This window comes from Helianthus annuus, chromosome 13 (genome assembly GCF_002127325.2).
Source record: "Helianthus annuus cultivar XRQ/B chromosome 13, HanXRQr2.0-SUNRISE, whole genome shotgun sequence".
Classification (NCBI taxonomy): domain Eukaryota; kingdom Viridiplantae; phylum Streptophyta; class Magnoliopsida; order Asterales; family Asteraceae; genus Helianthus; species Helianthus annuus.
Window position 1 is genome coordinate 167,677,054 of NC_035445.2, and position 15,895 is coordinate 167,692,948.

Here is a 15,895-nt window from a genome sequence, read left to right on the forward strand (position 1 = left end):
AAAACTTGTTTAATCTGATAGCTTCTTCAGTTAGTGACACGCTCAGATCGATAGCCTCAGTAATTGTGGCAGGCTTCGACGTTGTCACCATGCTCATAATCTGAGGTGCCAACCCCCAAATAAACCGCTCGATGCGTTTGAATTCCGGATCAACCATATATGGCACCACGCGAGATAGGTTGTGAAATCTCTGCACATATTCAGCAATTTTTGGGCCGTCCATCTTGAGGTGCCAAAACTCAGTTTCCAGCTTTTGGATTTCATCCCTGGAGCAGTATTTCTTTCGCATGAGCTCTTTCATTTCATCCCATGACATGGCGTAAGCAGCTTCTTCTCCCAAGGTCTGGACTTGGAGATTCCACCAGGAAAAAGCACCATCTAGAAAGAGTCCTGAGATGTAGGTGACTTGGTGTTTAGGAGCACACTTGCTCATCCTGATCACAAAATCAGTCTTCTCCGTCCATCTTACAAAAGCTACAGCACCCCTGGTGCCCCCTGGTGCCGTTGAAATTCAATGGCTTATAGTCTAGAAACTGTTTATAGGTACAGCCTGTACAAGTAACATCATTCACATAAAGCATTAGCGATTGCACATGGATTATCCAAATGTAATGTAATGTGTCCTTAGTGACTTAAACATTACCATGAGATGGGTTGCTTCCAGAGGTACCCCCGCTATTCTCAGAGCGTAAGGCCTCGTGTTGTGCTATAGCTCGTGAAATTCTGTGCTTGTAACTCAGCCTCTGTAGTGGGCAAACGAGTTTCTCTTCGTGGAGGCATCTTTTATAAGAAGATTGTATAGGTTAGGTCTTTATGCATATAAGTATGTAGTATGCGTATGTAATAACATTCATCAACACAAGTAAACACATAAGTTTCAACCATAACACAAACAAGTAATTTAACAATATATGTAATGAGAATGTTGCGATTGAGCTTTCATATAACAATGAACACAATACAATTTTATATGTTCCATAATATATCATACATCAAAAGGGACTATAGGGTCACATCACCCCTGCCCAAATCGTCTACCAACTACAATAATCAAAAGTCAAAGTGTGGTCTCCAAAAGGCTGCACAATCTGGGCTCAATAGCTACACTCTCACCAAAAGTATGTGATGTACCGTGATGATGGTATTGGAAATCTAACGTGTTGATTCTAAGAATACCCGCGAAGATCTTTTCCCAAACCCCCAAATTCGTCCCCAAAAGACAAGAATTTAAAAAAAGTCAAACAATTATTTTATAAAACTCAAAAACTATCCCCTAATACAAATTACATGAGAACTTATATAGAGTTTTTATGATCAACTCAATGGACATAAATTAAAACATAACTTAATGAACATTAAATATGGATTTATTTAATTACATAATTGAGTCGATACTTGATATTCCCGCATCATTCTCCCCACCTTTCGACAAACTCGACCTCGAGTTTTTTCCTAGGCTGAAGCCACCTGGATCGAAAGGAACATCAATCCGATTCTTTTCGATTATTATCAAGGCCTGCCCAAGTAGTTCTACTTCACAGGTTATCTCATTTGACTCTGAACCTGTACCACCTGGGTCGAACGGAGCATAGGACCATTTCTTGTTCACTATTGTCTTGACCCTCTCAATTAATATAGTTCCAACTAAATAACCATATAGTCGTAAACCATGGACCTCATTGTATTTTTTTACAAAATACCCATCAAGTTTAACAACTTTTTCTTCGTTTTGATCAATATGAGGGGCATCTTTTGTGTGACACCTCGAAAATTCCTGTCCAATTGAATAAAGACACGTGTCCTCTGTGACAGACGTGTCAGAGAAACCGGATTTTTATAAGGAGATGTGGTAGGATTATTAAAAAGGGCGTCATGTATTTTAATTACCGCTGAACGACCCAAGGGCGACATGTTATTAAATCACCTCTGAGCGACCCGACATTTTATAAATCCCAAGATCCTCAAATCAGTTTATGATCATCTCATTCAATAACCGGTTGTTCTCGATAAATAAAGTTCATCTTTATAAAGGACAATGGAAGAAAAGGTTGTTACTACTCTTAATCTAATAAAATCCTCATGGTTAATATTAAATTATATAATTATCCAAATCAAATGAGTTTGCAAGACCCATTCTTGAAATATCCGTCAAATGTCAAAAGCTTTTATGAGGAATTGAGATAGGAAACATGTAAGAGCTTCCTCTTCATGCAAAGGCTGGTCAGGTGGTCCCACAGGCTGCAAAAGTTAGACATTGTTCGGTTTTGTAAGTGCATGGTCAAAACTTTAAAGTTGCAAAAATTTTGTCTTCTGACCATCGCTTACGGACCCCAAAGCCCTAGGCTTACGGTCCGTAAGCTAGGCACCTGAATATGTTCAGCAAGGTCGGTTACGGACCACAAGGCGTTTATCATACGGTCCGCAAGAGGTCCTTACGGACCGTAAGGCCCGAAGCTTACGGTCCGTAAGACCGTCGCTGGCAGTAACATTTGGACAGCTGCCTGTCCAAAACATTTAACCGACTTATTTCGTAAATTTTGGTTACCATGGGCTGCATAGGCTGTTTTTAGACCTTTAGGGACAAATGTTATGATCTTATAACTATCCTAGAGTTGCTTGGCATAATCCTAAAGCTCCTAGTTCACTATATAAAGGACTTGAGGTTTGATCATTTGGTCACACTTATTTGGAACTTTGGCTACAAGTTTTCTGGAGCTCCTCTGGTCATCAAGTCATTTTCTTAGGCTCTATAATCCTTCTTAGGACTCTTGTAAGTGTCCTTAACCATCTCTAATCCTTTCTAGCTTAGCTAATTAAGCAAAAGTCAAACCGTCGTAATTAAGGTTTGACTTCGTGATTAAGCATAATGCGCTTTGTCTAATCACGAATTAAAAGTACCTTTAGGAAGGTAATTAAGTGGGTAACAAACCCTTAAAAGGGTATTTCCAGATTCCCACTCTAAACATGCTAATTGTCGAGTCAAAGCTAGCTATAAAAAGTCAACAGAATGCTTATTTTCGAATTAATGCATAATTAGCAATGTAGGTGGTATGTAACCTGTTTAAACACTAATATAACTTGGTAATAAGTATAAGAACATGTTCCAACATGTTCAAATCGACAATTTTCTGTTTAGACCCGGTTCGGAACCGAAAGTCGCATAGTTTGACTTTCGCTTTGACTTTCAGTTCTGACCCGTTTTAGTCAAGTTTGATTATGCCTTAGAGCTTCTTTTGAACCTATTAACATGTTAGTATAACCTCCTGTGATTATACAATGTGGTTCAATAGACATCTAGTTCGTATGCATGTTTCCGTTAAAATGCCATATGTTGACCATTATGCCCGAATGTCCAAGAATCATAATTTTTAAAAATATAAAAGGATGGACACCTTAGCTACTGAAATATAAAGTTGTCCCCAAAAATTTGGTATCAATTTGAGGTCTAGATCATGAGTTATGCCCATTAGCGTAATTAAGAGCTTCTTTACTAGTTAATTAGCGTAATTAACGCATAGCCTATCTAAACCCGAATTCTATACCAAGACTTTATACCCTCTGTTATAAAATAATATTTTAGGATTTTTGGAGATTTTTATTCGTTTTTAGGCTGAGCTTAACCTAGTGTTCTAAGCTTATTTCGGCTTATGCCGGTTTTACCCTTTTCGGTCATAAAATGAGTTTTACATAACCTTTTGACCCGAAACCTTTTTCTACTGATTTGTTATATTAAATATGACATAATAAGACTTCTGGAAATATAAAAATATCAGCTTTTCTATAAAAACCCGGAAATGGCTCCAAATCGCCTTTTTAGGCATTTTTACGACATAGTATATGTCAAAATGAGTTTTTATATAAAAGACTTAATACCTACTGATATATTTTATAAAAATATACATTTTAACAGTAGCCTAAAGTTGGAAACTCAGAATTCCCATTTTATCCTTTTTAGCCTATGTAAAATTACTAAATTGCCCTTATGAGGCGTATTAGGCGTATAAAAACATTCGGGGCATACTTGGGCATATCTTTCTGATGTTACAACATATTAGGTGCATATAATCTCAGGAAACTTGCATAGGACTTATATGGTCACTCGTTACGCACCTTCGCGTTCGGATCGGCTTATGTGACTAGTTCACGCATATTAGCCGAAACGGGTCAAACCATATCATCTAAGTCTCAAATTTCTGAATGTATTTAGTTTACCCATATTATACAAGTATCCAAGCTTGTAGGGTCTAAATCATATTCTATCCCGGTTTTCGCATTCCTCGCGATTAAACCATATTTAATCTTTCGAGTCTAACCGGTCTAAGCTTAGGCTATGATAAAAGACCCGTTAGGATTCTAATAGGTTATTATAACCTTCGTTCCAGAATAGGAGCCCAGTAAAAGACACGTGCACTTTTGAATTGTGGTTATACTTGCTCAGGTAAATGCTTTTAACTTATTTTCCCTTATACGGGCTTGGGGGTACGGTATATAAAATACCGCTTGGTCGGGCAATTGACCCCATCTCATTAGTAGTTGGGTATTATCAATGTGACCCGTTTAAAAACTTGGTGTTGTTTGTATTTGTGCCTTTGGGAGCTTAATGACCGTTGTCCCGGATATCCTTGGCATCATTATTATGGCCACGACCTGACACCCGGGTGTAGGCGTACACCCGGTATTATGTCCATTATTTTAAGGTATTAACGTTGGCTTCCCGCCACGGACTTATACCATGTGGTGTGTCATTTAACCTTAAACCCGATACGACTCGGGCGACCAAACGCCTACAGACATGTAAATCTTTTACAAGTTTAACTCTGTTTAATTATTCCCAAGTTATAAAAATGTTTTGTGCCTTGTGCATTTAAAACCAAATTTTCAAATGTTTTCAAAATGAGTCGGTTAAATTGTATTTACCAGTGCAAACTGACGTATTTTCCCCAAAAAGATTAAGTGCAGGTGCTATACGCAATAGGCTGGTTTCTCCTGAGCATCTTAGAGTCTCGCAAGCTATTGGGATGCGTAATCTGTTGAACAATGTCTTTCTTTTTCTTCGATCCGCCTGTGGATCTATTTTGACTGGTTGTGATACTTGATATTACAATTAATAGTTAAAATAAATCTATATTCATTTGCTTCCGCTGTGCATTATATATTTGTGTTGTTTGACATATGATGATATCAACTGCGTCACGAAATCCCCCACCGGGCCCACCGGTGACACGTGGAAATTAGGGGTGTGACAGGTTGGTATCAGAGCCAACACTGAGTGAATTAAACACTAGCCTTTTGTGTTTAATCTCAGTGCACAAATTGCACATCCTTCGAGTTCCAAGTCTAGACATTTAACATAGGACAAATTCTGAATTTATTTTAATTTTTGAGTCTTTATTATATTGCTGTTATCTGAATATTTTATGCAGGTCGTCATGCCACCCAGATTTCTTCGCGGTCGAGGCAAAGGACACATGACAGGCCATGATCACGAGGCCGGGCCGTCACATCGACGCACTCCTTCCATCACCATGAGCACCAGTCCGCAAGAACCATGGAGACTCTATGTCGAACCAGGAAGGCGATCAGTATCCCTTAGCTCCTCTCCCTCGTACCAACATTCATTTGGGCCCAATTCTGAAAACGAGCCCAATAACCAGCCTCCATCTTTCATACCTCTCCAAAGATCCAATTCTCACCATTCCTTTGGCAGCCCAACAGCAGTCTTCCGAAGCCGGTTTAACCCGGCTAACCATCTGCCTGAACCCGTGGGTTTCAACCCACTCGGACCAGGAGACCACTTTCCAGAGGAGAACGACATGGATGAGGACACCGACCCCATGGAACCTGCATCAGGGACACCAAATCACCCCATAGAAATATCAGATGGGTCATCCTTCCATGGATCACCATACCGAGGACCGGACAGTTATATGGAGAGATTCAAACAGTATGAATGGTACTTCACCCCGTCTGAGCATTCGTCATCCCAACCGCACCAGCAGCAACAAGATCCTTCGGAGGGTCATCAGTTTGTGGCAGTCACGCCGCCGCCACCACCGCCAGTAGAGCAACAGCAGCCGCCTCCGGAACCACCGAGGCGAAGAAGATCAAACGCACGTATGTCCGTGCGAGGTGGGGTTCGGATTGCTACTCCCCAGCCATCTAGCGGCAGCCATTATCCGCCACTTCAGGAAGAAGAAGACCCGTATGAAGGTGGTCCGTCAAGCCCTATACCAGATGTTAACTCTGTACCTGTGATACCACCTTTGGGTTTCGATAACCCGATTCCTGCGTATGCTGGGTCAGCGGCATACAACCCCTTTGAGCAGCCGGCGCACACCCACTACAACTATAACTACGGTTACGCAGAGGTAGATCCATACCAAGTAGCTCAGAATTACAATATTCTTCATCCTGAGGGGCCATATGGAGGGCCATGGACTACTGGTTACCCGACATATGGGTATCAGCATCAGCCACCACCTCCGCCGGTGTATCAGCCGCCTCAACCACCGATTCAGCAGGAAGTACTAGAAAGGTTGAACCAAGTCGAGCAAGAAGTTCGCGAAGACCGCAAAGAGCGGCAAGGTTTCTTAAAGGGGCTATCGGACTTGCTTAAGGGGAAATCGAAAAGGAGGGGTCATTGAGAACCCTTGTTATTTAGCTGTTGTTTGGTTGTAATCAGTCCCTGTGCGGACTTGTTGTTTCTGTATTCAGCTCCTGCGTGAGCTTGTTGTATTCCGCTCCTGCGTGAGCAAGTTTGGTTAGTTAACCCCTGCGTGGGTTTGTTCTTGTTTCTCGCCCCTGCGCGGGCATTTTTATTTATTTTGTAGAAGTCCCGTTTGGGCAAGTATTGTACTGTCTTAAAATTTTGTGTGAGATGTTTTAATTAAGTTTTATTGCTTGCATGCTTAAATTATAAAGATAAATACTTAAAGGATCTGCCATTTTAATTAATTGGTAAAATCTAAAGTGAACCTAGACCTAGCTTTATAAATCAAAGCCAAGATGGTAGTTCCATGATTTGGTTAAGATCCATAATTAACATCTCAATTTAGGACTGTTCTGCGCTAATTATTAAAAGAATCTTAGAGGTAAAACCTAGCCCTGGTGTTGTTAAAACCGGCTAAGATGGTATACCCCGCATAAAAGATTCCCTTTATTAACATCTAGTATGTTAATGATTTTTGGCAAACTGTGAATCAGTAAAGTCACACAGGCCATATATGTTGGGTTAATTTCTGAATTCCCTTAACTTATTTAACCACTTCTTTGAAAGTGAAGTGCCTTTGGGCAATAATTAAATGTCCTCCGTGACTAAGGACAGTGGTAGCTTATGACTCCCTGTTAATTAAAGGTATAAAACTATGATTCGACCTAAAACACCTAGATATTTTAAAATCTTGGGTATTAAAATATTTTGAATTGTCCTCGTGACTAAGCCTTTGTGCTAATGATTAAAGTATTATAGGATAATAACATCCTGATGTTTAAATAAATTAACCTAAAATGGCAATTTAAAACCTTGGTTAATAAAACATAAAATACTATAAAAGAGCCTTTAAGTAAAGCCTTGTCTATTAATGATATGTAGCGTTGAAGCTACATGACTAGATCAGAGGAAGCCAATAGCCACTCGGTTGAGAACCGGGATGATGTAAAGTTCCTAGTAACCAGTGCCGAATTGAAGGCAATCGTGAATGAAGCTGTCGACAAAGCCTTAGCGCGACAGTACAGTGAATTTAGTGAAACCCGCAGTAGAACCCTGTCTACACCTCATGCTAAGCCAAAGAACCATTCTGAGGTTCGCAACAAGCCACCACCTGTTTCTCCCAAACCAAAGAAAGATGAGGATCGTCATTCCTCCAATGAAAACAGTGTTCACCCTAGAAAGCTTGTGGATGATGAAACCCCACGTGCTAAAGGCTGCACGTATAAGTACTTTGTGTCATGTAAACCTCGGGAGTTTACAGGGGAGAAGGGGGCAGTTGATTGTATGACATGGCTTGACGAGATCGAGACTGTGGTAGACATCAGTGGATGTGCTGAGAGAGATATGGTGAAGTTTGCATCACAATCCTTCAAAGGTGAAGCGTTGGCTTGGTGGGGAGCTTTGATTCAGGCGTCTGGGAAAGCTACTTTATATAGCATGTCTTGGGAGCAGTTTGTTGCTCTTATCAAGGAAAACTATTGCCCTCAGCATGAGGTTGAGCGTATAGAGTCGGATTTCCTATCTCTGACCATGAAAAACCTAGACTGCCAGGCGTACCTCACCAGTTTTAACACACTGTCTAGATTGGTTCCTTACCTGGTAACCCCTGAACCTAAGAGGATCGCGCGCTTTATTGGGGGTTTGGCCCCAGAAATCAAAGCCAGTATAAAGGCCTCGCGACCTGTTACATTTCGATCTGTCACCGACTTATCCCTGTCTCTCACTCAGGATGCAGTGAGGCAGAGAGCTCTGAGAAGCTCTGAATCTGATAAGAGGAAACGAGAAGATGATCACTCTCATAGATCAAGCAAGAGGTATAAGGGAAACCGTGATGGTAAGAAGGGCTCTGAGGCCAGGAAGAATGAGAACCGATCGGGCGATAGGCCCAAGTGTAAGACTTGTCAGAAGCACCATTTCGGGAGGTGCAGGTTTGAGCAAGGATCCCAGCCTAAAAAGTGTGGGATATGGAAGTCCTCTGAGCATCGGACTCTGGAATGCAAGAAATTAAAGGATGCAACTTGTTTTAGTTGCAATGAGAAGGGGCATATCAAAACTAACTGCCCTAAGATTTCAAAAAGGGCTGAGGAAGGAAGAAAGACTAATGCTAGAGTCTTTCAAATGAATGTACAGGAGGCCATCCAGAACGATAACGTCATAACTGGTACGTTTCTCATTAATGACGTTTTCGCAAGAGTATTGTTTGATTCTGGCGCAGATAAATCTTTTGTGGATAGTAAGTTCTGTGAACTGTTAGGATTGCCTGTTAAAGCCCTTAGTGCAAGATATGAGGTAGAGTTAGCAGATGGTACCTTAGAAACAGTTTCGACTGTATTAGATGGATGTGCTATATCCATTAGGAACCACTCTTTTCCTCTATCCTTACTACCCTTCAAGTTAGCCGGTTTCGATGTAGTATTGGGTATGGATTGGTTATCGCAAAACCAAGCTCAAATTATATGTAATAAGAGGCAAGTAATGGTCAAGACTCCATCGGGAGAGTCTCTCATTATTCAAGGAGATACTCGTCATGGATTGCCTAAGCAGTTGTCTATACTTAAGGCATCCCAATGTTTGAAGAATGGGTGTGTCATCTATATGGCACAGGTGACCATTGATGAGCACAAACCGAAGATTGAAGATATTCCTGTCATATCCGAATACCCTGAAGTATTTCCAGAAGAACTGCCTGGTTTGCCGCCAGACAGGCAGGTAGAATTTAAGATCGACATTGTTCCTGGAGCTGCTCCAATTGCTAGGGCGCCATATAGGCTAGCGCCAACAGAGATGAAGGAGTTAAGAGCACAGTTAGATGAATTGCTGGCTAAAGGTTTCATAAGACCTAGTTCGTCTCCTTGGGGAGCACCAATTCTATTCGTCAAGAAGAAAGATGGTTCGATGCGTCTGTGTATCGACTATCGAGAACTCAACAAGGTTACCATTAAGAATAGGTATCCTCTACCCAGGATCGACGATCTATTCGATCAACTTCAAGGGGCAAGCTACTTTTCCAAGATAGATCTGAGATCAGGATATCATCAGTTGAAGGTCAAAGAGGAAGATGTTCATAAAACTGCGTTTAGGACTCGTTATGGCCACTACGAGTTCCTAGTGATGCCTTTCGGGCTCACAAACGCACCTGCCGCATTCATGGATCTCATGAATCGCGTTTGCAAACCTTACTTGGATAAATTCGTCATAGTCTTCATTGACGACATTCTTATTTATTCCAAGAGTAAAGCTGATCACGAGAAACACCTCCGCAGTATTCTAAAGCTGCTTCACCAAGAAAAGTTGTATGCAAAATTTTCCAAATGTGAGTTTTGGTTGAGAGAAGTCCAATTCCTTGGACACGTGGTCAGTGAGCGTGGTATTCAAGTAGATCCCGCCAAAGTTGAAGCTGTCATGAATTGGCAAGAGCCAAAGACACCTACGGAAATTCGCAGTTTCCTAGGTTTAGCTGGATACTACAGGAGATTCATCGAAAATTTCTCAAGAATTGCAGCACCCCTAACCTTGCTGACTCGCAAGAATAGCAAGTTTAATTGGGGGCCTAAGCAGCAAGAGTCATTCGATACTTTGAAACGGAAATTAAGTAACGCTCCTGTGTTGACGTTACCTGAGGGTATTGATGAATTTGTAGTCTATTGTGATGCATCACACACCGGGATGGGCTGTGTGTTAATGCAGAAAGGTAAGGTCATTGCCTACGCATCACGACAATTAAAGGTGCATGAAAAGAACTACACCACCCATGATTTAGAATTGGGTGCCGTTGTATTTGCACTTAAGCTTTGGAGGCACTATTTGTATGGCACTAAATGTGTGATCTATTCTGATCACAAAAGCCTTCAGCACCTGTTCAACCAGAAAGAATTGAACATGAGGCAGCGACGATGGATGGAAACTCTGAATGACTACGATTGTGAAATAAGATACCATCCAGGCAAGGCCAACGTAGTCGCAGATGCCCTCAGCAGAAAGGAAAGGATAAAGCCAATCCGAATCAACGCCAAAAGCATTGAGGTTAGGAATAACCTGCATGAAAGGATATTAGCTGCACAGAAAGAAGCAGTGCTCGAAGCTAATTACCCCAATGAGAACCTAGGAGTGACTGAAGAACAGTTATCCTATGGCAAGGACGGAATCTTGAGATTGAATGGAAGAATATGGGTTCCCATCTATGGAGGTCTTCGTGACATCATCCTTAAGGAAGCCCACAGCTCCAAATATTCTGTCCATCCTGGAGCGGATAAGATGTACCAGGATGTAAAGGCAAATTATTGGTGGATAGGCTTGAAAAAGTCTATAGCCACCCATGTGGCTAAATGTCTGACGTGCGCGCAAGTTAAAGCTGAGCATCAGAAACCGTCAGGTTTGCTGCAACAGCCTGAAATTCCCACTTGGAAATGGGAAATGGTAACAATGGACTTTATTACCAAGTTACCTAAAACGCCGAAGGGAAATGATACTATTTGGGTAATAGTCGATCGACTGACTAAGTCAGCTCATTTCTTACCCATAAGAGAAACTTTCAGTTCTGATATGCTAGCCCAATTGTACGTGGATAAGATAGTAGCCCTGCATGACGTGCCAGTATCCATCATCTCTGATAGGGATACCAGATATACATCTCACTTCTGGAAAAGTTTCCAAAGGTCTTTGGGTACGCAGCTAAACTTTAGTACAGCTTATCATCCTCAGACGGATGGGCAAAGTGAGCGTACTATCCAAACCCTAGAGGACATGCTTCGTGCATGTGTGATAGACCTAGGAGGAAGTTGGGATAGACACCTGCCTCTAATCGAATTTTCATATAATAATAGCTACCACACCAGCATTAAGGCTGCGCCTTTTGAGGCTTTATATGGTAGGAAATGCAGAACGCCCATTTGCTGGGCCGAGGTCGGGGATGTTCAAGTATCAGGACCTGAGTTAGTCCTGGAAACGACTGACAAAGTTGTCCAAATCACTGAGCACCTGAAAGCTGCCCGTGATAGGCAGAAAAGCTATGCCAATGGAAAGCGAAAGTCCCTCAAATTTGAGGTTGGCGATAAAGTTTTGCTCAAAGTGTCTCCTTGGAAAGGAGTGATGAGATTTGGCAAGAAAGGTAAGTTAAGCCCAAGATACATTGGACCATTCGAGATCATCGAATGTGTAGGACCAGTGGCTTATAAGTTAAACTTACCAGAAGAGCTTAGTGGTATTCACAATGTGTTTCACATTTGCAATCTGAAGAAATGTCTGGCTGATGAATCGCTAGTCATCCCGCATACAGATGTGCACATTGATGAAAGCTTGAAGTTTATAGAAAAACCTGTGTCGATTGAGGACCGACAGGTAAAGAAGCTTCGGAGGAAGCATGTCCCCATTGTCAAAGTTAAATGGGAGGGCCGTAGAGGTCCTGATTACACATGGGAGTTAGAATCCACGATGAAGGAGAAATACCCTCAATTGTTCCAATAAATCTCGAGGTCGAGATTCCTTTTAAGGGGGTGAGGATGTGACACCTCGAAAATTCCTGTCCAATTGAATAAAGACACGTGTCCTCTGTGACAGACGTGTCAGAGAAACCGGATTTTTATAAGGAGATGTGGTAGGATTATTAAAAAGGGCGTCATGTATTTTAATTACCGCTGAACGACCCAAGGGCGACATGTTATTAAATCACCTCTGAGCGACCCGACATTTTATAAATCCCAAGATCCTCAAATCAGTTTATGATCATCTCATTCAATAACCGGTTGTTCTCGATAAATAAAGTTCATCTTTATAAAGGACAATGGAAGAAAAGGTTGTTACTACTCTTAATCTAATAAAATCCTCATGGTTAATATTAAATTATATAATTATCCAAATCAAATGAGTTTGCAAGACCCATTCTTGAAATATCCGTCAAATGTCAAAAGTTTTTATGAGGAATTGAGATAGGAAACATGTAAGAGCTTCCTCTTCATGCAAAGGCTGGTCAGGTGGTCCCACAGGCTGCAAAAGTTAGACATTGTTCGGTTTTGTAAGTGCATGGTCAAAACTTTAAAGTTGCAAAAATTTTGTCTTCTGACCATCGCTTACGGACCCCAAAGCCCTAGGCTTACGGTCCGTAAGCTAGGCACCTGAATATGTTCAGCAAGGTCGGTTACGGACCACAAGGCGTTTATCATACGGTCCGCAAGAGGTCCTTACGGACCGTAAGGCCCGAAGCTTACGGTCCGTAAGACCGTCGCTGGCAGTAACATTTGGACAGCTGCCTGTCCAAAACATTTAACCGACTTATTTCGTAAATTTTGGTTACCATGGGCTGCATAGGCTGTTTTTAGACCTTTAGGGACAAATGTTATGATCTTATAACTATCCTAGAGTTGCTTGGCATAATCCTAAAGCTCCTAGTTCACTATATAAAGGACTTGAGGTTTGATCATTTGGTCACACTTATTTGGAACTTTGGCTACAAGTTTTCTGGAGCTCCTCTGGTCATCAAGTCATTTTCTTAGGCTCTATAATCCTTCTTAGGACTCTTGTAAGTGTCCTTAACCATCTCTAATCCTTTCTAGCTTAGCTAATTAAGCAAAAGTCAAACCGTCGTAATTAAGGTTTGACTTCGTGATTAAGCATAATGCGCTTTGTCTAATCACGAATTAAAAGTACCTTTAGGAAGGTAATTAAGTGGGTAACAAACCCTTAAAAGGGTATTTCCAGATTCCCACTCTAAACATGCTAATTGTCGAGTCAAAGCTAGCTATAAAAAGTCAACAGAATGCTTATTTTCGAATTAATGCATAATTAGCAATGTAGGTGGTATGTAACCTGTTTAAACACTAATATAACTTGGTAATAAGTATAAGAACATGTTCCAACATGTTCAAATCGACAATTTTCTGTTTAGACCCGGTTCGGAACCGAAAGTCGCATAGTTTGACTTTCGCTTTGACTTTCAGTTCTGACCCGTTTTAGTCAAGTTTGATTATGCCTTAGAGCTTCTTTTGAACCTATTAACATGTTAGTATAACCTCGTGTGATTATACAATGTGGTTCAATAGACATCTAGTTCGTATGCATGTTTCCGTTAAAATGCCATATGTTGACCATTATGCCCGAATGTCCAAGAATCATAATTTTTAAAAATATAAAAGGATGGACACCTTAGCTACTGAAATATAAAGTTGTACCCAAAAATTTGGTATCAATTTGAGGTCTAGATCATGAGTTATGCCCATTAGCGTAATTAAGAGCTTCTTTACTAGTTAATTAGCGTAATTAACGCATAGCCTATCTAAACCCGAATTTTATACCAAGACTTTATACCCTCTGTTATAAAATAATATTTTAGGATTTTTGGAGATTTTTATTCGTTTTTAGGCTGAGCTTAACCTAGTGTTCTAAGCTTATTTCGGCTTATGCCGGTTTTACCCTTTTCGGTCATAAAATGAGTTTTACATAACCTTTTGACCCGAAACCTTTTTCTACTGATTTGTTATATTAAATATGACATAATAAGACTTCTGGAAATATAAAAATATCAGCTTTTCTATAAAAACCCGGAAATGGCTCCAAATCGCCTTTTTAGGCATTTTTACGACATAGTATATGTCAAAATGAGTTTTTATATAAAAGACTTAATACCTACTGATATATTTTATAAAAATATACATTTTAACAGTAGCCTAAAGTTGGAAACTCAGAATTCCCATTTTATCCTTTTTAGCCTATGTAAAATTACTAAATTGCCCTTATGAGGCGTATTAGGCGTATAAAAACATTCGGGGCATACTTGGGCATATCTTTCTGATGTTACAACATATTAGGTGCATATAATCTCAGGAAACTTGCATAGGACTTATATGGTCACTCGTTACGCACCTTCGCGTTCGGATCGGCTTATGTGACTAGTTCACGCATATTAGCCGAAACGGGTCAAACCATATCATCTAAGTCTCAAATTTCTGAATGTATTTAGTTTACCCATATTATACAAGTATCCAAGCTTGTAGGGTCTAAATCATATTCTATCCCGGTTTTCGCATTCCTCGCGATTAAACCATATTTAATCTTTCGAGTCTAACCGGTCTAAGCTTAGGCTATGATAAAAGACCCGTTAGGATTCTAATAGGTTATTATAACCTTCGTTCCAGAATAGGAGCCCAGTAAAAGACACGTGCACTTTTGAATTGTGGTTATACTTGCTCAGGTAAATGCTTTTAACTTATTTTCCCTTATACGGGCTTGGGGGTACGGTATATAAAATACCGCTTGGTCGGGCAATTGACCCCATCTCATTAGTAGTTGGGTATTATCAATGTGACCCGTTTAAAAACTTGGTGTTGTTTGTATTTGTGCCTTTGGGAGCTTAATGACCGTTGTCCCAGATATCCTTGGCATCATTATTATGGCCACGACCTGACACCCGGGTGTAGGCGTACACCCGGTATTATGTCCATTATTTTAAGGTATTAACGTTGGCTTCCCGCCACGGACTTATACCATGTGGTGTGTCATTTAACCTTAAACCCGATACGACTCGGGCGACCAAACGCCTACAGACATGTAAATCTTTTACAAGTTTAACTCTGTTTAATTATTCCCAAGTTATAAAAATGTTTTGTGCCTTGTGCATTTAAAACCAAATTTTCAAATGTTTTCAAAATGAGTCGGTTAAATTGTATTTACCAGTGCAAACTGACGTATTTTCCCCAAAAAGATTAAGTGCAGGTGCTATACGCAATAGGCTGGTTTCTCCTGAGCATCTTAGAGTCTCGCAAGCTATTGGGATGCGTAATCTGTTGAACAATGTCTTTCTTTTTCTTCGATCAGCCTGTGGATCTATTTTGACTGGTTGTGATACTTGATATTACAATTAATAGTTAAAATAAATCTATATTCATTTGCTTCCGCTGTGCATTATATATTTGTGTTGTTTGACATATGATGATATCAACTGCGTCACGAAATCCCCCACCGGGCCCACCGGTGACACGTGGAAATTAGGGGTGTGACATTTTGATGACATAGCGTCTCCAACCTCCACAATCTGGCCATCAACCAAATTTTCAAACAGAACATCGTACCAGATTTTTACAGCATGGGAATTTTGTATACCATGGTTTTCATCATCCAAAATAATTTCCTCAAAACTATTTGTTGGAAAATTACCTTTTAAAATTGTACAAAAGTAAATTTGAGAAGCACCAAAAT

The 15,895-nt window shown here is 40.5% G+C and overlaps 1 protein-coding gene across 1 annotated transcript; it reads left to right on the forward strand.

The window, feature by feature from the left end:
- Positions 1–1,361: 1,361 nt before the first annotated feature.
- On the forward strand, positions 1,362–6,644 carry LOC110902337 (extensin-1-like). The gene is made up of 2 exons (XM_022149025.1): positions 1,362–1,541; positions 5,424–6,644. The coding sequence occupies exons 1-2, from the start codon at positions 1,362–1,364 to the stop codon at positions 6,642–6,644; spliced, it is 1,401 nt and encodes a 466-aa protein (XP_022004717.1).
- The last annotated feature ends 9,251 nt before the right edge of the window (positions 6,645–15,895 follow it).

Bases quoted from the DNA above. Each gene is read 5' to 3' on its own strand.
- LOC110902337 (XM_022149025.1), top strand. From the start codon at position 1,362: ATGGATTTATTTAATTACATAATTGAGTCGATACTTGATATTCCCGCA. The intron at 1,542-5,423 runs GTTATCTCATTT...TATTTTATGCAG, and splicing joins CAAGTAGTTCTACTTCACAG to GTCGTCATGCCACCCAGATT.